The sequence below is a fragment of the Leptonychotes weddellii genome, chromosome 11 (assembly GCF_054177405.1).
Source record: "Leptonychotes weddellii isolate Sample4059 chromosome 11, ASM5417740v2, whole genome shotgun sequence".
Lineage (NCBI taxonomy): Eukaryota > Metazoa > Chordata > Mammalia > Carnivora > Phocidae > Leptonychotes > Leptonychotes weddellii.
The window spans coordinates 38,330,342-38,356,563 of NC_138379.1; the positions used below are offsets into that span (position 1 = coordinate 38,330,342).

Here is a 26,222-nt window from a genome sequence, read left to right on the forward strand (position 1 = left end):
GAAAAGCTAATAAATAGATCCTGGCTTTCTATGTGTCTTGTACCCTCTTTAGGAAGGCCAAGACAGTTCTTTGATTAATAAAGTGCTATGATTTGTGTAACATATTTTGGGAAAACCAATTAACTGCAACTGACTGGGGATCAATACACGGATCAAAGGCAACCATAGATGGGTTGGACTCCAGAGAAACTGGCAACTTCTGAGCTGTTTTCCTGCTAACTCTGCCCAGTGGGAGTTCTGCATACTGAATGGTGCAAACTGGCCTCGTGGAATTGTCTTTCGGGAGTAAAAAAGTGTCAGACAAATTAAGAGAAGATAGGTCACTTACACAGCCAATGGACAATTGTTCAGAGCACTTTTCTGCTCCTTTCTGGAGCAGTGAGCAGCATTTCCATGTGGATCCCGTTGGGCTCTTTTGGTTGTTGTTGTCAGGGCTTATCAGCATAAAAATGAAGTTGTTTTGACTTACCACTGTCTCTCTGCTATGAGAAAACTGTTATTAGGAAAACCGCATTAATTAGCAGCAGCTGAGGGGAGGACCAGCTATTTTGGAGCTGCAGCTGCAAGTCTCTTGCAGTTTATTGCCTAAATTTTAACAATTAACAGAATAAATAGTCTCTGAATGTATTTAATCATGTTAATTTTGTTTTCCTCTATTTGTATTACTGTTTAGGAGGGGTAGTTAATCTGCACTAAATACTCTGATACCATTAGCATCTTTAAAGCATATCCTCAGCTATACTATTCCTCTGTGATTTACTGGAAGTGAAGTTTAATGATAATTTTTTTAACTTCACTTAAACTTCACTTAAAATATACCCCAAATATACCCCAAAGTTTGGCATATTAGCCAAAATATTTGATTAAACTAAATATATTCTTCTTCTTCTTTCTTAAGTAGGCTCCACAGCCAGCATGGAGCCCAAGGCAGGGCTTGAACTCACGACCCTGAGACCAAGACCTGAGCTGAGATCGAGAGTCAGACGCTTAACAGACTGAACTATCCAGGCTCCCCTAAAAATCTTATTTTATGGCCATGTTGGGTAACAGAATTGGATGGATGGATGGAAGGAAGGAAAGATAAATGGAAAGAATGATAAACAGATTAACAGGTATATACATACATACAGAAGGACTGTTTTTAAAACTTCTCAATTCTAATCCCAACTAGTTCATTACTTTTTCTTTATAATCACTATGAATTCAGAATGATAAAGATATGGTATAAGAGAACCACCTTTCCAGTCAGGTTTGATCCTGGATCTACCTCTTCAGGGGGTAGTAGATGATTTACAGCTTATGTCTCAGTTTTCTGCTCTACAGATTTGGGCTCATGTCCACTCTTGTGAGCAGTAATGAACTAAACCAATATGAAAAGCATCTATGCCGAATCTTCCTTTCTTCTTTCAACTTTAAACCTCATGTTGCTATTTAACTTATCATGTATTTATGTGTTTCCTACCCAGTTGAAGAGTTAATTAAGCCCTTATGAAGTAGGGACTTTCTCTTGCTCATCTTGGTACCTACCCCCAGTAGCTTGGGCCCACTGGATGCTCATACCTATTCACCAGCATTAGTCTGCAGGCCTTGACCTTATCATCAGCTTGTATAACAATTAACATCTACTGAGTCCTTACTATGTGCCAGGTACTCTGTAGTAAGGATTTTATATACTTCAAGGGTTCTCAGTGTTAAATAACAAAAAGTCAATAAATTTTAAAGATCTAATTGGCTTTATTAATAAATTCATCAAACAGGCAGAATCCCAACTACCAAGTAGAGAAGAGCTCCAAAGGGCTACAGAAAGACAAAGATTTTTAAGGGCAGGACAAGGAAGTCAGAAAACAGAAAAAAAAGGATTGTTTCAGGTGAGGTCACCTTCATTTGGGGATAAAAGGATTCTAGTAGATGAATTACTTTATCTTCCTTTGGCAGATAAAAAGGGCTCATGGAACTGATTACCTTATTAGTGCTGACCAGAAAATTCCTGAGGGGCTTGTTAAAAGTTATATTCTTTGGGGGCAGCTGGGTGGTCAGTCGGTTGAGTGCCCGACTCTTGATTTCGGCTTGGATCATGACCTCAGAGTCATGGGGTCGAGACCCGTGTCAGGCTCTGTGCTGGGTGTGGAGCCTGCTTAAGATTCTCTGTCTTCCTCTTCCTCTGCCCCTAGCCCCCTAAAAAAATAATAAAGTTATATTCCATGGGGGGTGTAACTGCAGTTAGGTTAGGTATTAAGTCTTGGTTTACTGACTTGAAGCCTTAACCTAAGTGACACCATTTTGGGTCTGTGGTTTTTCTTTTTAACATCAGCCCTGGCTACTCATTAAAATCATTTGGAGGAGTTTCTAAAAAGTGTTGACACCCCGATTCCACCCTAGACTAAGGAGATCAGAATTTCCAGAGTGGGGACCAGAACACTGGTGAATTTAAAAAACTGCTCAGGTGATTCTAATGTGCAGCCAAGGTTGAAAATCGCTGGCATAGATGGTCTTGTTTAATTCTCCCGTCAATGAGGTAGGTACTATTGTAACAGATGAAAAAAGCCTAGGTACGGAGGGACCAGGTATCTTGACCAAGTTTACGTAACTCTTAATCAGTGAGGCAGGATTAGGAACCCAATGAGGCTGACTCCATAAACCACAGCTTTCTTCACTGGACTCTCATGACTCCCATGCAGGAAGGAAATTCCGAGCTAAAACTACTGTCAAAGAGAGTCTATGTAGGTGTCCCCAGCGTTCTACAGTGACTTTGATCATCATAAAAGAAAAGGAGCAAAAGCACAGCAAATCCTTTCTGTTTTAAAAGTGTAGACCAGGTTTCTATCTTGACTTGTACACTCAGGGTATGGATGACCCAGTTCAAATCACAGTACCTCTCTGAGCCTTAATTTCCCATGATGACTATGACGTCAAGTTTGCAAGAGTATTGGGAAGGTGGTCTGTAAAGCGTAGACTATTTAAAAAATGCAAAGGGGCACTATGCCTTAGCTCCTCATCTCGATTTTATAGGGAGGAAAACCCACTCAGACTTGGTAAAGCCAGGACTTGACCCTTGACCTGACCGACTCCAGAGCCCATCTGCAAGGGACAAACTCTCTAGTGCAATGCTGCAATCTGTCAAGAACCATCTTGCAAAATGTGATTAGGAATAGAATCTGTAGTGATGGCCAGAGAAATTGGACTTTCTGTAAAAAGCTGTTTTAGAAATGGCCATGATAGAGGCTGCTGGTGGGGGGCAGGGGTGGGGGGGGAGGGGGAGGGCTGGCTCTTCCCTCCCACATTCCTGGCTTTGTTCCTGGGGCTAAAGTGAAAATGGAAATGCAGGCTTGTTTAAGAGAGAGCCTGGCATTTCAGGTTCTCAGATCAATATTCGTGCCAGTCCCTCAGCCTTGTTCTCTCTTCTTCCCTCCCCATAGCTAGCACAAGCCCGGCACATAGTAAATGCTCACTAAATGTTTGTCAGGATGAATAACTGAGTTCTGTGGAGGAGAGCTAGAGGGTGGAGAAAGACACATTGCCTTCTCTTCCCACTGAGGCCAAGGGCCACCTACAGCACCACATACCAAGGGGCCTTGTACACCTTCGCCTTATTTACAGTTTCCATCCTGAACTGCTCACCCTGATCCAGCTTGGTGCCCTGTTTCGCCCCCTTGTGACTGCCTTTCCCACCGAGGGCCCTTTGGACCTGACCCTCAGCCTTTTTTCTGTGATTTGACTCTTTGTTTCCTTCCTCCATCATGAGCTGCCCTGGCTCCGGGCTTACCTGGGCCCACAGTTGGTCTCACATGACTGCTGACAGTGCGGGCAGGGGAGGCTGCAAGCAGGCGAGAGCGGAGTGACTCGAGTGGGTAAGATGTACCAACCACCGCAATTCCCAAGCATCTCCCTCATTCGCCCCTACTGTTAGAGAACTAGATATAAAAGACAACCCTCTTTATAAAAGACCAGTAATCCTCGTGAGAACTCAGCCTCGTCAACGATCTACTCATACAGTAGAGTGGCAGAGCAAAAGCTTGGGCTGTGGAGTTGGGCTGTCTGGGGTTCAAATCGCAGCTCCACTGCTTTCGATGTTGGACTTGATGTGCCTCAGTTTCCTCTCTGTAAAATGGGACAATACTACTTTCATCATAAGAAGGTATGTCGGCACATATTTTATTTATTATTATTTGTTATTAAAAAATTAGAGCAATACCCAGCTGAATGCTCCAAGAAGGGATGTTTTGGTGAAGGAAAAGATAGAGCACCACCTCTGCGGCTCCCCCCCGCACCCCCCCGCCCCACAACTGCACTCTTTCTTGCTCCACCATCTGGCTCCACTTGCAGGTTCTCAAACATTCTTTGCTTTCTCTGGGCTAGGGACAATGCCACACTCTGTCTCCTCCCTCTCTCTCCCCTATTGCCTTATTTGTCAGGTTACGAACTGTGCTCTCTGGACCTTCTGCACCACCCCAGACTCAGCTGGGTGCCCACCCACCCCAGCCCTGCACTCTTCCCAGTGTGGCTCCTTCTACACCATATAGTCCTATTCCTGCCACTGCGAGTTCCCAAGAGGCTGTGCCTTGCTCATCTCTGCATCCCTGCTGTTGGGCATGGTGCCCGGTACAGATCTATGGTGCCACGGGAAGGAATCAAGGAACGGATGAACTTAGCCTGGAGATGAGGCCTGGCAAGAGTCCTTGCCTATATTCTTGTTTGAGCCCAGGACGCTCTCATCCACATCTTAGCCCAACCTTCTGAGAGGAGGAAACCAGGAAGAAAAGGGAAAAATCTAGAAGGGAAGATACAAATGCAGCTTTTCCCTTTTTCCTTTCTACCCCACCAGCCCCTGCCTTTGCGCTGGGCCTGTTTAATTCAAAACCATTTCGACCTTAAAGAAAACTTACAAGAACAGTACAAAGAACTTGTTTTCCCCTGAAGCATCTACAAGCAGGTGGTTGAATGATGTCCAGTTGCCTTAAGTACTTTCTTGTGTATTTCCTACAAACAAGGACCTTCTCCTGTGTAACCACACACAGCCACCAGACACAGGAAATTAACATTAATACATCCAACCCTCAAACCCTATTCCAGTTTTGACTTAAATTGTCTCTTTATTGCCAAAAGACCTAGTTTGGAATCACAGAATGCACTTAGATTTTATGTCTAGGATGGTTCCTCAGTCTTTCCTCGACTTTTATGACTTTGAAACTTTTTGAAGATTACGTGTCAGGTAATTCTATAAAATGACTGAGCTTGTCTGATGCTTCCTCAGGATTAGACTCAGGTTATGCTCTTTAGTGGGAATATCATAGAAGTGATGCTGCGTTCTTCTCACTGCATCCTATCAGGGGGCTCGTGATTTAAATTTAGATTTGTCCTATCACTGGTGTCTGCCAGACATTCCTGTTTGGCTCTTTGCCGTTATTAAGCATCTTGAGGGCAGAGACTTTGGGATGATATAAACATCCTGTTCCTTATCAACCTTTCCAAATTTCTTTGTTGGTTTATTTGTTCATTCGCTGAAGTGGCACATGTACTTATTTATATCAGACAGCCCCCAGCTCTCCATTTTATTGAATAGGCTGCAATCCATTATGTTACTCTTACAAATCTGCGGGAACGTACGGCCCATGTCTATTTGTACTTGGTCTTCCTCTTGATGTTAGATTTTGGTTTTTATTTTCCCTGGTCTTGAGGTCTGAAATTCAACATGACTATTGTGTTTTATGTGGTTCTTAACAGCACTTCATATTGTGTATGGGAACTGGCAAGGAGCAAACAAGCAAACGGAAAGCAGACACAGTGAGACTAAAACCTAATAGGGCTTAAAGCTTTACACCAGGTTTCAGAATGTACCGGTTTTGTCCTAAGGGTCAGAAACTGGAATTCACTTCCAGGGATGAGCCTCTACTTTTGTCTTAGAAACATGTATGTGAGTTCTTCATTTTATTGCAAATGTAAAGCAATAATCACAAAAACAACAAGAGTCTTGTAGCCATTTATAGAGCTTATTATTCTATACCGGATGCTGTTCTAAACACTTTCATCCTCACATCAATCCTATGAGGCAGGTACTATTATTATCCCCATTTTACAGGGGAGGCATCTGAGGCACTGGAAATTTTTAAATTTTTAAAAAATTTTTTTGTTATGTTCAGTTAGCCACCATACAGTACATCATTAGTTTTCGATGTGCTGTTCAATGATTGTTAGTTGCGTATAACACCCAGTGCTCATTACAACACATGAGGCACTGGGAATTTAAAATGACTTGCCTAATGTCATTAGTTAAGTGGTGGAGCCAGAATTCAATCTCAGGTCACCTGACTTGTGACTCCACCTTTGTATCTGTAATGCTGAACGAACTAGTCCAGAGGGGAGTTGGGTCTGGAATTTGGGGCAACTGGGATTTGTGTAAAGGCATTCTTTTGGGGGGAAGTAAACCGGCCACCGAGGGTAGGCAGAGAGCCAGATGCTCACCAAGCATGAGGAGCAGGGGATTCCCCCCCCCACCCCCACACCCGCCCCCCCCCCCCCCACCCCAAGGATGAGCTTGGGCTTCTGGGCCCTAGGAGCAGCCAAAATCTAGAAGCCGATTATAGTTTCTCTGTGCTACAATTCCGTCCTGGCACTCCCCAAGCTTTCAACAACGTCTTATTAACCTTTGTGGCTTGGCCTTAGGTGTGATGTGGAGTATTAAGCGACAGAGCTCCAAGTATGGAGCAAAAATGGGGAGAAATTGCCTGAGGAATGGACCCATAGTCTAGCCCTAGGTAGATGGCTGGGGTGGCAAGCAACAGCCAGGAGGTTTTGATACATGTAATAATTCCCTAAAGATTCCCCGTAATTCTTCGGTGGTCACCATGGCAGAAGCCTGGTGTATCTGTATGTTAAGGAAGAATTAGTTTCTGATTAATAATCTTCAAAGAATACTTTCTATTTAAAAAGATGTGGGGCCCCCTCTTTGAGGAGTCAGACTGGCCCTGGGAGCCCACCTTGGTTCTGTTTAGAGTGTCCTGTTATTTCTAGCACTAGTTGGATGAAGCTGTAGATCATTCTTCCTTCAAACCATGACTTCAGAGCTGGGATCCAGGACATCTGCCAAATTTTTCCTTGGGATGGATTCTTCTTTAGCATAGCACATGTCACAGTTGTTGACTAAGGAAGGTGGCAAGGTGTCTTCCATCTCAGTGTACAAAGAGACGGGTACAGAGATATGCAGGGAGTGTGTTATTGCATACATTGTCCCCGTTAAGGAGGCATTGTCAAAGAAGGCTGTGGGTGGTGGTACAAAGTGAGACCACTGAAAGTCAAACACAAAAGAGCAAAGGTAGAGAAATCAGATCCGGGAAGTAGGTTTACCTAGTGACACAGCTGGTGTGAAGGAAGAGTCCTCCAAGCAACGTGGACTGGAACAGCGGGGCCTGTTCAAGCACATTCTGACTCATCAGATTTCTACGTGGAGCCACAGATGTGTTTAATTTTATACATTGAGACTGATTTGCACACTGTGAGCATGCATGAACCCAGCTGCCTGAGCCACAGAAGCATGGGAGATAGGAAGAGAGTGAGTGGGAGACCCTGGCTGCCATTCCAAGGGCTCTGTCTGTTTGCTCTTGCTGGTTTCCTGATTCCATAGCCGCAAGACGAGACTCAGCCCTGTGGCTTTCATCTGGCGTTGTGGCCCAGTCACCCAATGCTCACCACTCCCCCATTTTTTCTGCACTCTGGAAGGCTTTTCTGGGTAGCTGGGACTTTGTTCAGTGTCTGGGTGTAATTATCACAAAACAGCCTCTGACTTTATGGAAAATAAAAAAAAAAAAGGAAGGATGGACCTTGGACCATGTAGTAGATGATAGCTAACCACTCCTGTGCCCAAAACTGCAATTAGAGCAAGTCTGAGGTCATCGTTCATCACGCCGACTTAGGTTTTGAAAGGAAACCAAATGATGAATATAATGATTATTTCTGTTTCTGCTTCCCCCTCCTTTTCTCCTAAAAAATTGGCAATAGCCCTAAAGTCAAATTAAACATCTGTTTGAAAAATAAGCCGGAGTGCTCATGACAGCTGTCTTGGCCTTACAAATGCACCACAGCTGTCAAACTCTAAATTAACAAGATTTTCATTTATGAATAGCAGAGAACTAAGATATAAGAGAGCTTTTTCTCCTATTTTCCTGGCTTCCAGGGGCAGTCTGATGTGAAATCTTCGGGAAATGCCCAGGGACAAATGGAACTGCCATCAGCCTGTACTAATCAATCATGGAAGGAGTGGGGAACGTTCTTTCCTTTTATGTCATTTCATTTCTTCATTGGCGTTATGTTGAGTGTTGTCTGTGGCAAGCAGGCTTGCAGGGAGGCTCACAATTCAGGGACAAGTCTCTGATTAGTAGTTGAAAATGAGTGGTGATGGAGCTGTGGGCCTCTGCAGAGGAACATCTTCTACGGCACCGAGGACCCTTGGCTTGTCGTCAGCATCATCCGCTTCTCAGGAGGGCTTCTGCCCTTGCCCCTTCCAGCGGCCGTAACGAATGCCCAAGTTTATATGACTTGGTTCTACTGCAGTCCCATACTGGGTGCAAAGGATCTAATCAAGCCATTTTGGTGACAGGGTAGAAGATGCTAACTTGTTTCACACTTACTTCATGACCCTGAAAGACAAAGTAGACGTGGAACCAATTCTTTGTCCTTTTCTACCCTTGTCCCCGAGTCATCACTGTCCTTCTCAGGGATGGGGTGTGGCTCAGGAGTGGAACAACACACCTCTTGTGTGTATTGCCCAGTTTAAAAAAATAGAGAGACTAAATATATGTAGGTGTGACACCATTGGGTACTTTTTCACTGTTGCCCAAACGTTTCTAGTTTGATACTTTGATTATTCCATGTCAAAATGCCCACGGGGGGAGGGGTGGTAAACAAATTGTGGAATATACAGATAATGGAACATTACTCAGATATATAAAGGAATGAGTACCAATACTTTGTTATAACATGGATCAACCTCAAAAACACTATGCTCCGTGAAAAAAGCCAGATGCAAAAGGCCACCTATTGTACGATTCCATTTATCTGAAAGATCGATCCGTAAATCCATAGAGACAGAATGCAGATTGATGGTTGCCATGGGTTGTAGGCAGGAGAATGGGGAGAGACTGCTTACCGGGGGAGGGGTTTTACTCCTGGAGCGATGGCAATGTTCTGGAACGAGACGGAGGGGGCAGTTGCACAACACTGCGAATGTACTAAATGCCACGGAACTGATGCCTTTAAAATGGTTAATTTCACGTTATGTGAACTGAATCTTAACTTTTAAAAAATGTCCACAGGGTCAAAATCTCATGCGTTTATCCCACCCTGACCGGGGCAGGGAAGGTACTAGCAGCTCCTGCTCCATCAGTGGGGGAGGACTGGAAGCCATCTTGCTGTGGGGCGCGGGGCCCTGGTGCACAATGGGGACGGGCCGCGTACTCTCGCCCCCGGCCCCTCGCAACGTTGGCGCGGTCGGGGGAGCCGGGCTTCAGGGTTCCACCTGCGCGACGGTCTGCTGCCGCGCCTGGAGCTCTGTTCAACGCACTTCCTGTTTAACGCTTGCCAGTCCCCCCCCCCCCCGAGGGGGGGGGCTGGGTCCTGCCCCTGGGACTCCAGCTGCTGAATCACACTGCTGCCATTGGACCGCTCTCCTGCAACCGTGTCACTGCTGGCCTCGCAGGAACTCCTGGCATCTGGATTCTACCCGTTAGATGATAGGTCTTCAGGCATCGAAATCTTCCTAAACCGAGCACATGTTGCCCTTTTAGCCATCGCCTCCATCTTTCTGAGTGCTGTCCCAGAACCAGCCACTTCAACAGGCTCAGGGGTCCCCAGCTCCTTTCTGGCCACTCCCGGTTTCCTCCCTTGGTCGGTCCTGCTGATGTCAAGAGCCCCCCTGACTTACAACAAGGACGTGGTGGTTCTTCTCAATACCTCATGCCAGAAAAATTGTGGGGGAAGCTGCACCCCAGATCCTCCTAACGCTGCCAGCTTCCTCCAAATCATACACAGTCATCTCATGTGGGCCTCCTCTGTTACTTCCTTCTAAGATAAAAAGGGTCGGTGAGCTCTATGAAGTTACAAAGTATTATGAGTGTTCCCTAATTCCTCCTTAATACCCAGCCTCTCTTCCCAGGAATAAGCCTTTCTCTTGCCAGGTGCAGGGTTTGTTTTCACTTTCCAAATGGCAGTTAGTTTCCTCCCTTAGGAAACAACATTCTCCCCCCACCTCCACGCCCCCAACAGACAGTCTCCTACCTCCTGGTTTACAGGAGGGGCTCTGAGCTCACCGACCTCAGAGATCAACGGAGGCGGAAGGCGGTGGGCAGGTGGGGGTTGGTCAAGCTCAGTCAGGGTAGTTCAGTGGTGTTTCGTTAACAACAAAGGCTTTGGCGTCAGGTGGAAGTGGGTTTAAGTCCCAGCTTTATCACCTAGCTGCTTTATTACCCTGAATATGAACTCTCTAAACCTTGGTTTTCTCATTGACAAAATGGGAAAATCCTACAGAGAAAACAGAGAAGACCCTAGAGGCTTTTACGGGAATTAAGTGAGATAAGGCATGCGGCGCACCTAGCCCAGTGCTTGGTGAGGAATATAAGCTGCCCATGTTGTCAGGCACGCTATTGATGCATCGGGCACCTCTGTACGCCGGCCTCCTCACATCCTCCCATCCCAGCTCTGACCCCAATCACTGGGACAGCAGGGACCAGCTCTGCCCTACTGCAATTGCATGACGCACACTTCGTCCGCATGGGGCGCTCTTGCTTCCTGTCCCTGAGCTTCGCTGATGCTACAGTCTGGGTTCAGAATCTGGTGACCGCTCACCTGTGTACAACCCAGAAGTGCGTGGGGAGTTCACGTTGTGGGTCCAACCTTGATCACTGGAGGCTGGAAGCCAATGGATAATGGCCTCCCCCTCTATCCCTGGGCACACTGTTCTGAGACATGTGTCATAAGGCCTCTCAAAAGGTCCTGGTGGGATCAAGCACCAGTTGCCTACAGTGATGGCCAAGTTAATAACACTTGACTGAATCATGCCCTGCCTACCACCCCCGTCCCCTGCTCCTTGGGATCACTTCCCAAATAAACCACCTGAATACAAGCCTTTGTCTCAGCTGGGCTTTTCAGAGGGCCTGGGACAGGAATCAGCAGTGACTAAGTTGTTAGCACTGGGGTATGCATTAGAGCATTTTCTAGAAAGTGCCAGAGAAAAAATATTTTACTGTTGCAACGTCTCAATTCTGTTGCTATAGCATGAAAGCAGCCCTAAACAATACCTAAATGAATGAATGTGGCTGTATTCTAATAAATCTTTATTCACGAAAACAAGCAGTGGGCTGGATTTGGCCGACATGCTGTGATTTGCCAATCCCTGCACCAAGGCCACCAAGAGGAATAAAATTGATCCCCTCCATGAGGCTCAGTCTCAGCATCTAGAAATGAGGCTGTCGAGGTGACTAAAACACGTCAGGAAGGGCCTTGGACACCATGCTAACTGTATTTTTTGGCAATGGGTGACACTGAATAAGTTCTCCGATCTTGTAGCAGCTGTAGCTGGGGATAGGTGATGAAACTGGGCAAGAAATGAGTTGCTTCTTTTTAACATTTATGTACAATCCAATCCTGCCATGGGGCCACATCCTTTGTACTCTTGGAGTGATACTTGTCATTGCCAAACTTCCCACCAGGGATTGTATCAACAGGGCAAATCTCCCTTATCTGATACCCCCGGGGCCAGGTGCGTTTCAGAATTCAGAATATTTTTGGATTTCAGAAAGACAATACCATGCAAACTCCATATATTTTGTACCATTTCCTATCAGGGTCTGGGGCAGCATCCAGCACATGAATATTTACACTAAAAGACCATGAACAACTTCAAGTCAGTTCCGGGCAGGTTCGGGCCCTCAATGAGTTTAAAAAAAAAAAATCTTTTGGACTTTAGAGTTTCTTGGATTTCCAAATTGCCGATGAAAGACGGTGAACCTGATCTGTTTCGTATGTGACATCCTCAGACAGCCTCTGAGTCCTCAGTGCCTACACCCAGGAGGCTCTCAATAAATGTTACCAAGAGAATGGGCACACAGAAATGGCTGGAGCGCAGGGTTCATGGAGGGATTCAGGGCAAGAAGAGGCTGATCAGGGACTCTGGTAAAGGACATGGGGAGACTTAAATGCTCTGATTAAAATTCTGGACTTTATCTTGAAGGTGACGGAGAGCACCATTCAGCTTTGGTAGGTAAGTGGTGTGACTCAGCTGCGCATGAGCACAGCAAGTCTTACCCCAGAGGCAGGAGCAGAGGGCAAGGAACCGGCGTGAGCAATGAGGTGGTTCTCGTAATACTGGGGCAAGAAGTGTCTGTGGATGAGGCCATGAATACGAAGCAAGTGGGAGACAGAAGAGACAGATCTGGCAGCTAATGGTGTTGGGGGGAGAGAGTGAAGTCAGAGTTGAACCTGACCCAGGAGCACCTATCTGCGATGGTAGAGTACAGATCGCAGACTCTGGAGCCCCGACCTTCTGTTTACATCGCAGCTCTGTCATGTACCTGGCGACCTTGGGCAAGTTACTTACTCTCTCCTGTGCCTCAGTGCCCTCTATCGTATCAGCTTCAGAGAGTGGCTGCGAGGATTACCTAAGTATTTGTAATGCCCCTAGAACAGGGCGTGGCTCTTGGCTATTAGTACTCCCGGGACCCTGTATCCAACCCCTGTTTCATGAGGTGGAATTCCCCAAATGGTTCACCAGTGACTATCTCCTCAGGAGCAGGAGGACCCACATCTCAGACCCTCCCGGAAAGTTACGAATGGGTGTCAGAAACCTAGTAATAAACGTAGGTCATAAAGCTAATAAATGTATGAAAGGAGAGGGTCACTTCAGGGGACAAAAGCTGTCAGATTTAAGGAGACGAGATTTCCCTCTGGTGGGGTCTGTACACAAGCATTCTATTCACAGGGGCTCTTTCCCTCAGTTGCTACCTTGCTATCACGTTTACAGCATTCTGGCAGCAATGTGGCATGCCGGGGCAACGTTAAGTGCTGGGTCATTCATGTGAAGGGAGAAGGCTAGAAGGAGGTCTGCCTGGAAAGCCTGTAATTTAGAAATGTTCAAATCTTTGCATCTGAATGGAAAATGGAAATGGTGTCCGGTTTGCCCCAAAAGCAAAGGCGTAACTGCTATGTGCTTCCCTTCCTGCCCTCCTGGACTAAGGAACACAACTAACCAAGCAGGCTTCAGAGCTGTTATCTACAGAAATTTAGCAGACTCTGCAGCTTATCCTACCAGGAATATTAACCAAACGCTGCAACACAAATGCTCCTTTTTGCAAGCGAGGGTTCTGCAAGAAAGTCGGCATCTCTCCTTTCATCTGTCCTGAGCTTTGCTGCCAGATTTAAGTGTCCTTACTAACTTTTTAGTGAACTTTCCTCCCAGCATGTCAGTCCACTATTTAATAACCACTAATGGCTCCCTCGTTCCTCTTGACTCAAATTCAATCTCTTCATCTTGACACTAGAAGACCTCCATGACTTAGCAATGGATTTTGGCCCCCAAAGACCTTCTAATCTCACAGTGTCTGTCTCCCAGGGCTGCCATTCTTATTCTCACCTCAGTTTCACTAGGTCCACCCCCCTCACCTGGAATAACCTCATCCTTCTGTCCATTTATCCAAACCCTACTACAGCCTTCAAGATATACACTAACTTTCCAAGACACTCTGGTGCTCCCATTATTCCATTCCTCACTCATCTCCTTTCTGATTAACCACATTTAATTTGTCCCCAGTTCATGCTTGCCTTGGGCTTGCTAACCTTTGCATGCATATTTTTATTTATACCACAACCAGACTGAAAATACCTTGGAAGTCAGGATCGTTGTTTATACCCTGAGCCTTTCCCATGCTCTGGGCACATGGCAGGTATACAGAGAATACTGGTTGGCCAGTTCCCCAAATGCTGCCTTCTATGTGAAAAGAAGGAAACTTTCTCAGCCAGATCAAGAGTCCTTCTCGGGGCACTTACTTGGGTGGCTCAGTCAGTTAAGTGTCCAACTCTCTATTTTGGCTCAGGTCATGATCTCAGGGTTCCCACGCTGGGCATGGAGCCTGCTTAAGAATTTCTGTCTCCCTCTCCCTGACCCCATTCTCTCTCCCTCCCTCTCTAAAAAAAAAAAAAAAAAAAAAGAGAGAGTCCTTCTCAACTTGATTAAAGCATCAGTTTGAAACCTGTACTTCATGTTATACGTAAAGAGTAAAAGATCATAGAATCCCCATTAAAATCAGGAACAAGCATGAACACCACCATTTAATGGGTGTACTAGAGGTGACAGATAATAAACTAAGACATGAAAAGGAAACACAAGGTATACTTATTCATAATTTCTGCAAAGAATGAACGAAGGAGCCATTAGATCAAGAGAACTCAACAGTGTCCAGATTCAAACTCAGAGTACAAGAATCAATGGTTTTCCTAAACACAAGCAATCAATGATTAGAAAGTATAATAGGAACAAAAAAGGAGCCCATTCACAAAAGCACTGAAACTATAAAATACCTATGAGGAAAAAGCCACGCAAGAATGTGCAATCTCAGTGAAGAAAAATCACAGTACTTTACTGAAGGATATAAAAGACCTAAATAAATAGGGGATATTCCATATTTCTGACTGGGGAAACATATTGTAGGGATGCTGACATTTCCCACACTAAACTATTAATTCAATGCAACCCCACTCAAAATTCCAATATAAGTTTTATTGAACTACAATTTACTTGTTCTATGATTCGTTTGGAAATATGAATCTGCCTGAATGGCCGTGAACATTTTGAACTAGAAGATTAATGGGCGATGACTTGCTACCAAAACATAAAATAAAATTATGCTATAAGATGGTGTGGGTTTTGTGCAGGAATAGATAAAAAGACCAGCAGAACAGAACTGGACCTGTGTCAAGATTTTATATTTGATGAAGTAGCGTTTCAAGCAATTGGAGAAAGGACAAACTCTTCAATAAATGGATGTGGGACAACCAATAGCCATTTTGAGAAACAGAAGTAGATATTGATTTCCCATCTGTGCCAGATATCTTTGGTTTGTTCCTCCAGATACCTTCTTAAAAAAAAAAAAAGAAAGAAAGAACCAACAAAAGAAAGGAAGAACATGGGGCTTTGGAGTTAAATGGATATGTGACTCAAGAAACTCGCCTAATTTCCCTGGGATCTCCTCTGTAAAATGGAAGTAGTTTGTTAGGAAGATGAAATCTGATAAAACCCGCTAGATGTGCCTGCTGAATTACTGGTACATAGAAAGTATCAGTTGACCTTTTCTCTCTCCTCCATCTGGCCCGTGGAACCTTGAGGGCCAAGAACATATGTCAGTTGTCTATATATCCTGCATGCCTGTGCAAATAGAAGCTCAGTTACATTTGTTGAAAGAACGAGGGACCGAACAAGCCACACTTGGTCATTGTTCATGGATAAACATATGTTCACATATGCTCATTGTTAACGGGTAAACAAGAGAGGCCTTTCTGGCTTCTGCCAGGAAGATCAAACACTTCTGGTTTGTGAGAACAGTAAGTCAAAGAAAACCAGAGATCTGAGCCAGAAGGATCGGGATTTTCAGAGCAGGACGACTCACCACATAAATCTAACGTTTTCCAGCTTTCTTCTTCAGAGCCCCAGGCTCTGCGGAGTGACCAGACAGCCAGGGGCAAGAGTGTGCGTACCAGAAAGCCACGCCGGGAACCTGGTCTCCAGGCTGAGACCCCGCAAACACCAGCGGACAATAGGCAGGCCACATAGGACCACAACAATAGAACTCTGACCCCCAAACTCAGCAGCAACCAGCCTGGGAACCACAACGCCTACAGTGTCAGCCAGAACATTTAGGACTTGTCACTCACTACCAGCTCATCTAATTTTTGCCCCCATTGCCTCCCCTATTTCCAACTCAGGACCAACAAGAGAAAGCCAACTCTGCTCTCCAAACCAGTTACATAAGATGCTCTACTCTCAGTTATCCCGCTTCCAGCTTCCCCGTGCTAATAACCTACCCTCCAATCAGAACATACCCGCAGTCTGCCCTTCTATTCCCCTACAAAGATTTCCCACCCCTCGGCCAGTCTTGGAGTCCTCGCCAAATGCTACTGATGGCAGCTGAATCCATTGCTGTGTAGCCAGCCCTCTGTAAGGAGCCCCCGTTGGTTCTCATTTCAGTGGCCTTCATTTCCACAGGCTTTCTCCCACATTTCAGCTAGATACTAGATACATGTTATATACTGGGGTTTATTTTTATTTTTATTTTTTTTAAAGATTTTATTTATTTGACAGAGAGAGAGACAGCGAGAGAAGGAACACAAGCAGGGGGAGTGGGAGAGGGAGAAGCAGGCTTCCCACCGAGCAGGGAGCCCGATGCGGGGCTCCATCCCAGGACCCCGGGATCGTGACCTGAGCCGAAGGCAGACGCTTAACGACTGAGCCACCCAGGCGCCCCTATACTGGGGTTTATATATAAGGTTTCATATTTAAAAGTTCTACTGCTAATTCCTTTTTTTTTTTTTCCACCAATACAGATTGATGCCAAGAGACAAACTTCTCAAGGAATCTGAGTAAGCACGTTCAGCTTGCATCAAACTAAGAAACAAGTGATATATGGATAGGTGGCAGCAAAGGGAGGCTAGACAAAGCCAGGGCTGGGGCTGGACAATGGACAGAGGCTTCCAGAGACCTCATTGGGCTTTTTTTTTTTTTTTTCATAAGCCAGGCACAGCTGAGTCCAGAAGCTGCAGGGACTGGACTGCCTGGTTGGAATGCCTCCTTAGTAGCCCCTCAGAGGTGGGCTGAATTTAACCACAGTTCTAAGACCGTAGAAATGTCCACCTGCCAGAGGTGTAGACAGATGAACCAAATATATAAATAAGGCCCCAGAGGACTCAAATAAGAGGAAGATGGTTGGGAATTTTCATGGGAAAATGGCTTCTTGGATGCTGGGACTGGAGCCTTGTCCATCTACCTATGACAATTTGCCTGTCTGAAATCCTAAAATTCCCAGTATCCCTCTACACGGTCTTTAAATCTATTTAAAATAGGTTATGTATGGCGGCATTTCCCAAACTGGTGAATGTTAATATATGTCTCAGAAAAAAAGGGAGTCAAATAAGTTTGGGAAATGCTGGTGAAACCAAGTTAAACACATTTCATTTGAGTAGGACTTTGCAAAACCTTGAATCTGCTAATATATGTTGTGAATCTGTAAGAAGGGGATATAGTCTACAGCATTTTCCAAACTTACTTAACTGTAGAAATTGGTTTCCTGCCCACCTATTTACATCTCTCTGAACATCATCCCACGGCATACCATTTTGGAGACACAGGTTTGAGATAATGCTATTTTCACAGGAAAACTATTAGCTGGTTAACACCTCTTTTTTTAAACAAATATTTTATTTATTTGAGAGAGAGAGCACGTGCACACGAGTATGCACACAAGTGGGCAGAGGGGCAGATGGAGAGGGAGAGGCAGAGAATCTCAAGCAGACTCTGTGCTGAGAGCTGAGCCCAATGCAGGACTTGATCTCATGTCCCCGAGATCATGACGTGAGCCGAAACCAAGAGTCAGACACTTAACCAACTGAGCCACCCATGTGCCCCCAAGTTAGCACCTCTTATCATGCATTGTAACTTAACAAAGGGAGGATCAGGAGACCAGATAGGAAGTGGCACATGAGGGCAGTTTTGAGGATAAGGGGAAGAAAATAAGATCATAAAGGAGGGCCAGAGACTAAAGAGGTTACAGTTAGGTCTCAGGTCAGCCTAGCGCAATTCAAGGATAGTGGTGTTAAATTCCAGATGGAGGAAGTCAGAGATTATCCTTACCTGATTTGTAATTTTTCTTAGCCAGCGCTAGTATCAATACCTCTAGAAGCTAGAGCGTGGCCAGGAGAATCACTGAATTCGAGAATCACTGCAATCTCCATATTAGAGATTTGGGTGAATGGTTCCTTTTATAGCGTTTCATCAGTGATGGCCCTTGACCCCATTTCAGAGTTGAGATAACTAAGGGCAGAGGGCTGATGCCACTCATCTGATGCCCCAACAAAGCCACTCTTCTTTCTGCAACCCCACCATGAAGTCTTTGACAGACTGCAGGGAGGGAGAGTGAAGTGTTCTAATGACCCCTTACTCACTTACTTGAGAATCACACAGCCTGTTCCTGCTGGTGGCGCTATCCAGAACACCTGGATCCGTGTCCTCCTCCGTGGGGTGCTTTCAGTGACCGCGACGGGGCAGTTACTCATAAACTGTGTTTCTTCTTCATCTATGATCTATGGAAAGTAAACACATTAAAATGCAATGTCACTTTGGGAAGGCTCTTTCTTAAGTTTCCGAGCTGACACTTCCTTAATTTTATTTTTAAACCTGTCGTTGTGTGTTAGCAGCTCTATATCCCCAGACACCAGAATAGTGCCTGGTATAGAGTTCCAGTCGATGCTTGTTGAATTAACATGAGGGCAAGGATTTGGCACATGTGCTCTGCTCTCTGGGACCAGGATCTAGTGTCAGCACTTTGAGGAACAGGCCACTAGGTGATGATCTTGCTTATTTCACTATCATAACCGGGTCCCACTTCAGGGGAGGAGGAAGAGGAGGAGGAGGAGGAGGAAGAGGAGGGGGAGGGCATAATCCAAAGCCAACACTCTCTAAATAGCTAAAATCTGTAATTCAGCTACAGTTTTAGAACTTGAAATCGAAATGCTAAAAGAAAACACCCCTTTGGAGGAAGTCCACCAAAGTACATAAACTCCATCCCAGCTTCATGGCATTGTTTACTCGGCAGTCTCTACCTCCTGAGTTTGTGCATTGTGTTGGTGTTCTCCCAAGTTAACCATCAAGGTTTCCTTGGACATTGCAAAAAAACTGGTAGCCATTCCCATTCCCCAAGACTGGTTCAGCATTTCTCCGTTTGCTTCTGGGTCTGCTGCCAGAATTTGCTTATCCCTCTAGTACTATTACAGACTGTTAGACCTGGAAGGATCCCTTGGGGGAAATCATCTAAATCCAATAGGTCTTAAGCGCCAACTCCAATTGATTGGAAGTAGCTGTGTCATGAGTAGTGCTAATAACAATAACGGATAACATTTATTGAGTGTTTAGTATGTGCTAGGCACTAAGCTAAGTGCTTTATCTGAATTACTCATTTAATCTTCAAATACAATTTAATAAGATAATATCCATATTGTATTTATTTTACTTTTAAAAATTCATATTCCTTTTAAGACGGCAGGTAAAAAAAAATGAAGTCACTCAAACTCCTTAGTTCATCATATATTTTTATCCCCGGACAAAGCAAAAGCAATCTTCTATTATATTTTATTTAATCTATATTCTTTATCCTACTCCCACTTATACACGTCCTCCTGAGTGTGTGTGTATATATATAAACATACATATGTTTATATAATACATAATGTATATATAAAATATGTGTGTATATATATATTATGTATATATATATTATGCATATATATATACACATATATATGTAACTCACTTGAAGTTACATAGAATTGTTTTGTGTTTTAATGTTTCTTTCACTTAATCTTATGCTTTTAAGATACAGGTTTCCCCCACTATCTGAAAGTAGAGCATACCTATGAAATCTTTTGTAAGCTGGAATGGTATAAACTGAAGAAGCAGTTACCATGAATTCATATGGAAAATTTTTTGAGTGTTCCCAGACCCCAAAAATAACCTCTCTTAGGCTTCTCTGATACCTTAGGACACATCTTGCAAACAGATGCATAAAATAAATCAAGATAAAACCCAGATGTTCACAGACACAGTTCAAAGCTATGTGGGGCTTAATGCTGAGATGCTGAGTGTAGTATAGCATTATTTCTCTTGCTGCTCAGGTGTGCGCTGCCTTTAAACAGCTCACTGCAAAATAAATGCTGAGTGCTATTTTCACTTTTTGCCTTTTTCATAAAAGTGAAAATCCTCTTTGGATTTCTTTCAGTTGTGAAAACAGGTACTAGTGTAGGTCTTCCATAAAAGCAAAGTGGCATAACATGAACTTTCATAAAAGTGGGGATACCTGTATGTCAAAATTACTATATGTGAATGTAATTCATTGCTTCTGACTGCAGCCTAGTATTCCACTGCATGCATAGACCACATTTGACTTATCCATTCTCCCTGTGAGGCACAGTCAGCTGACTTCCAGATCTTTACCTCCACAAACACTGCTGCAATGAAGCTCTTCATGCTGCTCTACTTGCGAACCCACGTGAGAGCTTCTCAGCAATATAAACCATGTAGTGGGAGGTTCACCCAGAGGTTCGTCTTACTTTTGGAATTCTTCATTCAACAGAAATAATTTTCATCTAGTCAAATTCGTCAATTTCTCTCCTATGGCTTGCACTTTTGTGGTCTTGCCTTAAAAAACAGACCACTAAGATATTTTCCAGTATTTTTTTCCCCATTAGCTTTATAATTTTACCTTTCACATTTAGGTCTTCTATGCATTTAGAGTTTATTTTTTAATAAAATGGAGTAGGGCTCCAACTCCATTTTCTCCACACTGTGAGCTACTTTAAAAAGTAATAAACTTAATTTTTAAGAGCAGTTTAGGTTTATAGCAAAATTGAGCAGAAAATGCAGAGGGTTTCCATAGACCCCCTGTCCCCACACATGAACAACCTTCCCTATTATCAACATCCAGCCCCAGACTGGTACATTTGTTACAGCTGATGAACCTACATCAACATATCATCATCACCCAAAGTCCAGAGTTTACATGAGGGTTCACTCCTGGTGCTGTTTATTCTATGGGTTTTGACAAATGTATAATGACATGCATTCACCACTGAGGTTTCATAGTATTGTACTGAATAGTGTCACTGCCTTAAAAATCCTTGGTGCTCTGCCTATTCATCCTTCCCTCCCTCCAATCCCTGACAACCAGTAATCTTTTGTTATAATTGCTTATTAGTTCCAGGAGGTTTTTTGTTGATTCTTTCAGACTTTCCTATGTAGACAATCATGTCATCTGAGAAAAGAGTTTTAATTCTTCCTTCCCAATCTGTATACATTTTATTTCCTTTTCTTGTCTTATTGCATTATCTAGAATTTCCAGTGTAATGTTGAAAAGTAGTGGTGAGAGGGGATATGCTTGCCTTGTTCTTGATCTTATTGAGAAAACTTCAAGTTTCTTACCAGTAACTATGCTATTAGGAATAGGTTTTGTTTGTAGATGTGCTTTATCAAGTTGAGATATTCCTCTCTATTCCTAGTTTGCTGAGGGTTTTTATCATGAGTGGATGTTGGGTTTTGTCAAATGCTTTTTCCACATCTATTGATAATGATCACATTTTTCTTCTTTAGTCTGCTGAAGTGATGGATTATGTTAATTGATATTTAAATGTTGAACCAGCCTTGCATTACCTGGGATAAATTCCACTTGGTTATGGTATATATTCTTCCTGTACATTGTTGGATTTGATTTGCTAACATTGTGTTGAGGAATTTTGCATCTATATTCATGAGAAATAGAAGTCTAGAGTTTTCTTTTTTTTGCAAAGTCTTTGGTTTTGGTGTTAGGGTGACACAGGCATCATAGAGTGAGTTAGAAAGTAGAGTTTTGGTATAATTTCTTCATTAAATGTTTAATGAATTAAATTAATAAATTAAATGAATTGGTAGAATTCATCAGTGAACCCATCTGGGTCTGGTACTTTCTGTTTTGGGGAGATTACTAATTATTGATTCAATTCTTTAATAGATATAGACCTATTTAGATTGTCTATTTCTTCTTGTTTAAGTTTTGACAGATTGTGTCTCTCAAGGAATTGGGTCTGTTTCATGTAGGTTATCAAATTTGTGGGCACAGAGTTGTTCACAATAGCTCTTTATTATTCCTTTAGTGTCCATTGGATCTATAATAATGCTCCTTCTTTCATTTCTGATATTAGTGATTTTTGTCTTTTTTTTTTTTTTTAGTTAGCTTGGCTGGGGGCTTATCATTTTTTTTGATCTTTTCAAAGAGCCAATCTTTTGGTTTTGTTGGTTTTCTCTATTGATTTCTTGTTTTCAATTTCATTGATTTCTGCTCTCATTTTCATTACTTCTTTTCCTCTGCTTACTTTGGATGTAATTTTCTTTTCTTTTTCTAGGGAGGAAGCTGAGATTATTGCTCTTATATCTTTTTCTTTTCTAATATATACATTCAGTGCTACAAATGTCCCTTAAGCATTGCTTTTGCTGCATTCCACAAATTTTGATAAGTTGTATTTCCATTTTCATTTCATTTAAAATATTTTTAAAGTTCTTTTGAAATTTCTTCCTTGATCCATGTGTTGGTTAGAAATGTGTTGTTTATGGGGATTTTCCAGCTATCTTTCTGTTATTGATTTCTAGTTTACTTTCATTGTGGTCTGAGAGCAGACATTGTATGATTTCTGTTCTTTTAAATTCGTTAAGGTGTATTTTATGGTCCAGAATGTGGTATATCCCAGTCTTATAATTCCAACATCTCTGCCATGTCTGCTTCTTATGCTTTCTCTGTCTTTCCAAATTGTGGTTTTTTTGCCTTTTAGTAGGCCTTTTAATTTTTTGTTGAAAGGTGGATATGTCGTTCTGGGTAAAAAGAATTGAAGTAAATAGGCGTTTAGTAATGTGGTGGTAAGGTGTTGGGGAGGGGAAGTGTTCTCCAGTGCTGTGAACTCTGGGACAACCACTAAAAAAGCAAATAAAAAAAGGAAATATAATTGATTTGCTAAGAAAAGAGAGAAAATAGAATCATATAAAAATGGTCAAAGACAAAAATGACAGAAGTGTGAAAGACAAAAATAAAAACAAACAAAAAGGTAAACAGAAAACAAGTATGGCAAATATTAATCCAGCTATATCAATAATCACCTTAAATATCAATAGTCTAAATATACCAACTAAAAGATTGTCAGAGTGAATCAAAATCAAGACCTCGATATGTTGTCCACAAGAAACCCACTTTAAATATAAAGACACATGTAATTAAAAGCAGAATGATAGAGAAAGATACACAGTGATAACACTAATGTAAGAAATCAAGAGTAGCTATATTAATATCAGACAAAGCAGACATCAGAGCAAGGAATGTTATCAAGCATAAGAGGAGCATTACAAAATGATAAAGGGGTCAGTATTCTAAGAAGACATACTAATCCTTAGTGTGTATGCACCTAACAAGAGAGTATCAAAATATGTGAGGTGAAAACATAAAATTCAAACAGAATTTGAGTTCCTGGAAGTAAAATTCAAAAATTTTGTCCCTCATCCCCACCCCAATGATTGGGTGCCTCTGGAGTTTTTATCTCTCAGAATTGTTCACACTGAGCCTCTAACAATCTAGCAATTATAGTTTAGGTTTTCCTATGCTGGCATGGGGAGATTTCTGCTCTGGTAAGTTGTGATCCTCTGTATCGTCCTGTCTCCCCAGTATTGGGGGCAGTGGTTTGCCCTGTGAACTAACTTCTCTGATGGATCTAAGGGCTGTTGATTTTTCAGTTTGCTTAGCTTTTTACTTGCTATTAGGATGCAGTGTTGACTGCCACTTCTTACATGTGGGATGGGACATCAGAAGTCCACACTGTGAGTTACTTTTATGCTACTTAATTCATCTTTGCCCCACTTTTTGTGATGCCACCTCTGTCATATATAGAATGACAACATAAGTTATTGACCAAACAAGGATGAAAAGGCTGTTATTAATCATTGTTCTGGGATAACAGGCAAAACTGAGACTTTCCCAATAAATGGGGCATATATTCAACCTAATCATGTACCAGGTCCCCAAACACTCATATTGTTTCTGGGCTTTCTGTTTTAGTCTCCTGCCCACCCCCTACCCATGGTACTATATTTTAACATCTAGAAGGCCAAGTCCCCTTTCCTTACTCTTCTTTATCAACATGGTGTTATCTATTTGTAGGTCTTTATTTTTACATATATAGTATACAAACTCTAAAAACTCCCTTACTTCTCTGTCATTTTATCTTCCTGATGTGATGAAATCCCAACCTTAGATAAACTGTTCACCCCATGATAAGGCCAGTTGTCTTCTATATTAACTGACTTCTAGCCTTGAGTCTGCCCTGCTACCTGGCTGTGTGTATCTGATAAAACCTTAGCAGGTTAGACTCTGGTCAAATACTTCCCATTTGTTATTTTACTTTCCCATTCTTGACAATGATGATTTCAAATCTTCTCGACTCTCCCCAAACCTCCAACTTTTATCTCTCCTCTTTACTTATTGTTTTACCTTGTGTCTTTACAGAAAAAATCAGAAGTCATCAGATGTAGAATCCTTCATTTTCTCATTTGCATCCACCCTGTCCTCCTTCTTGCTGTTATAACAGAGGAACCTTACTTTTCTTACATTTCTTCTTTGCTCCCATCACTTCTTCCTGACTCTAAGAATGAATTTTCTCCCCTCCAGATTCAACTTTTGCCCCAGTGGACTCATTCCGGTTAGCCTGTTAAGCATATTTGAGTCTCTCCCATTTAAAAATTAAGTGACTCTGAGTTATCCCTTCATCCCTCCCCAGTTACGGTGTTCTCTCTCTCCTCTCCATTGCAATCAAATTACTTGAAGGAGTTGGCTATGCTTACTGTCTTCACTTCACGTCCCACTCATTCTCAGCTCAATTCCAGGAGTTTTGGGAACATCATGGTACCCAGACAGCTCTAGCTAAGACCATCAGTGCCTTCTACAATGCTTAATCCAGTAAATTCTCTGTAGTCTTTCTTCTTAAAGCACTCTCTCCCTGCTTGGCTTTAGTGCCATAGCTCCTTCCTGCCCTCCTCCTTGCCTCCACTTTCTTATCTACTCTTTCTCCATTTTCTTTGGCTGCTCATCCTCTACTGGCCTTTGAATCTGTAATTGCTCAAGGCTAGCCCTAAACCCTCTCCAGTTCTGATTTTATTCTGTCTCTGCAGGTGATCTCATTCAACTCATGGCTTTAATTACTACCTATGTGTGTGGATGATTCACAAGTTTGTATTTTCAGTCTTGGTCACTCCTCTGACATGCATCTCTGAACTTCTATGTTCTATTTGCATTTCCTCTTGGATCAAAACCACCTCAAATCTACCCCATCAGCAACTGACTTAACTATCTTCCCTCTAGCCTGGCCTTACTTCAGTTGTATAAATCAGAAACACTGGATGTCCTCCTTGGCTCTTCCCTCCTTCTCCCCTTCATATCCAAATGCTGTCCATTTTACCTTCCAAATATCTCTTGAATTCCTACTACCATCCCTACTACTACCCAGACTAAGCTACATCATTTTTATTTTTATTTTTTTAAGATTTTATTTATTTATTCATGAGAGACAGAAAGAGAGAGAGAGAGAGAGGCAGAGGGAGAAGCAGGCTCCCCAAGGAGCAGGGAGCCCGATGCAGGACTCGATCCCAGGACCCTGGGATCACGACCTGAGCCGAAGGCAGACGCTTAACCATCTGAGCCACCCAGGCGCCCGCTACATCATTTTAAATCTGAACTAAAATAAAGTTATTCTAACTAACCTTTGTACATTCTCTCTTGCCTTTCTCTAATTCTCTATATGGCAAGCCAAAGTGATCTTTTAAAAACACAAATTTAATTCTAGTATCTCCCTCCTTAGAACAATTTACAGATTTTCACTGCTTCTAGAATCAAGACTGAAATCCTTAACAGAGTTGAATCTCTGCCTTCCTACCTTTCTAGCCTCATACTGTGCCATCTCCCTCCTTGTTTTCTGCACTTGGCTACTTTGGACTTGTGTTTTCTCTTGCCAAAGACTGACAATTCCTATTTCATTTTTCCCTCCCATCTTTTCCCTTCCTCCATCTTCCCCCCTCCTACCTTCTCTCCCTCTCTCCTCTCCTCCTTCCCCTCTTTCCTTTACTTCATCTCAGCTCACTCATCTTTTTCATTGAAAAGCCTTCCCTGTTTTCTTTCACTATGGCAATTTCCTCCCTTATATGTTCTCATATGATCCATCTCTCTCCTTTCAGGCACTTTATTTTTTAATTTTACATACTTTGTTTGATTCCTTGATTAATGTCTACTTCTCTAATAATCTGTAAGCTACATGAGAGCAGGCACCATGTCTCTTAGTTTTTTTTCTCATTGCTTCCCCAGTACGTAGCACACAGCCTGATACATAATAGTTGCAAGCTGAAGAACTCAGTCTAGGGC

The 26,222-nt window shown here is 42.9% G+C and overlaps 1 protein-coding gene across 1 annotated transcript in view; it reads right to left on the minus strand.

Moving 5' to 3' along the window:
- SPON1 (spondin 1) overlaps nt 1–26,222 on the minus strand; it is a 231,363-nt gene that overhangs the window by 161,343 nt on the left and 43,798 nt on the right. The window contains exon 3 of the mRNA XM_081798549.1: nt 18,197–18,330. Coding sequence (XP_081654675.1) covers nt 18,197–18,330 — 134 coding nt within the window. The remainder of the gene's footprint in view (nt 1–18,196; nt 18,331–26,222) is intronic.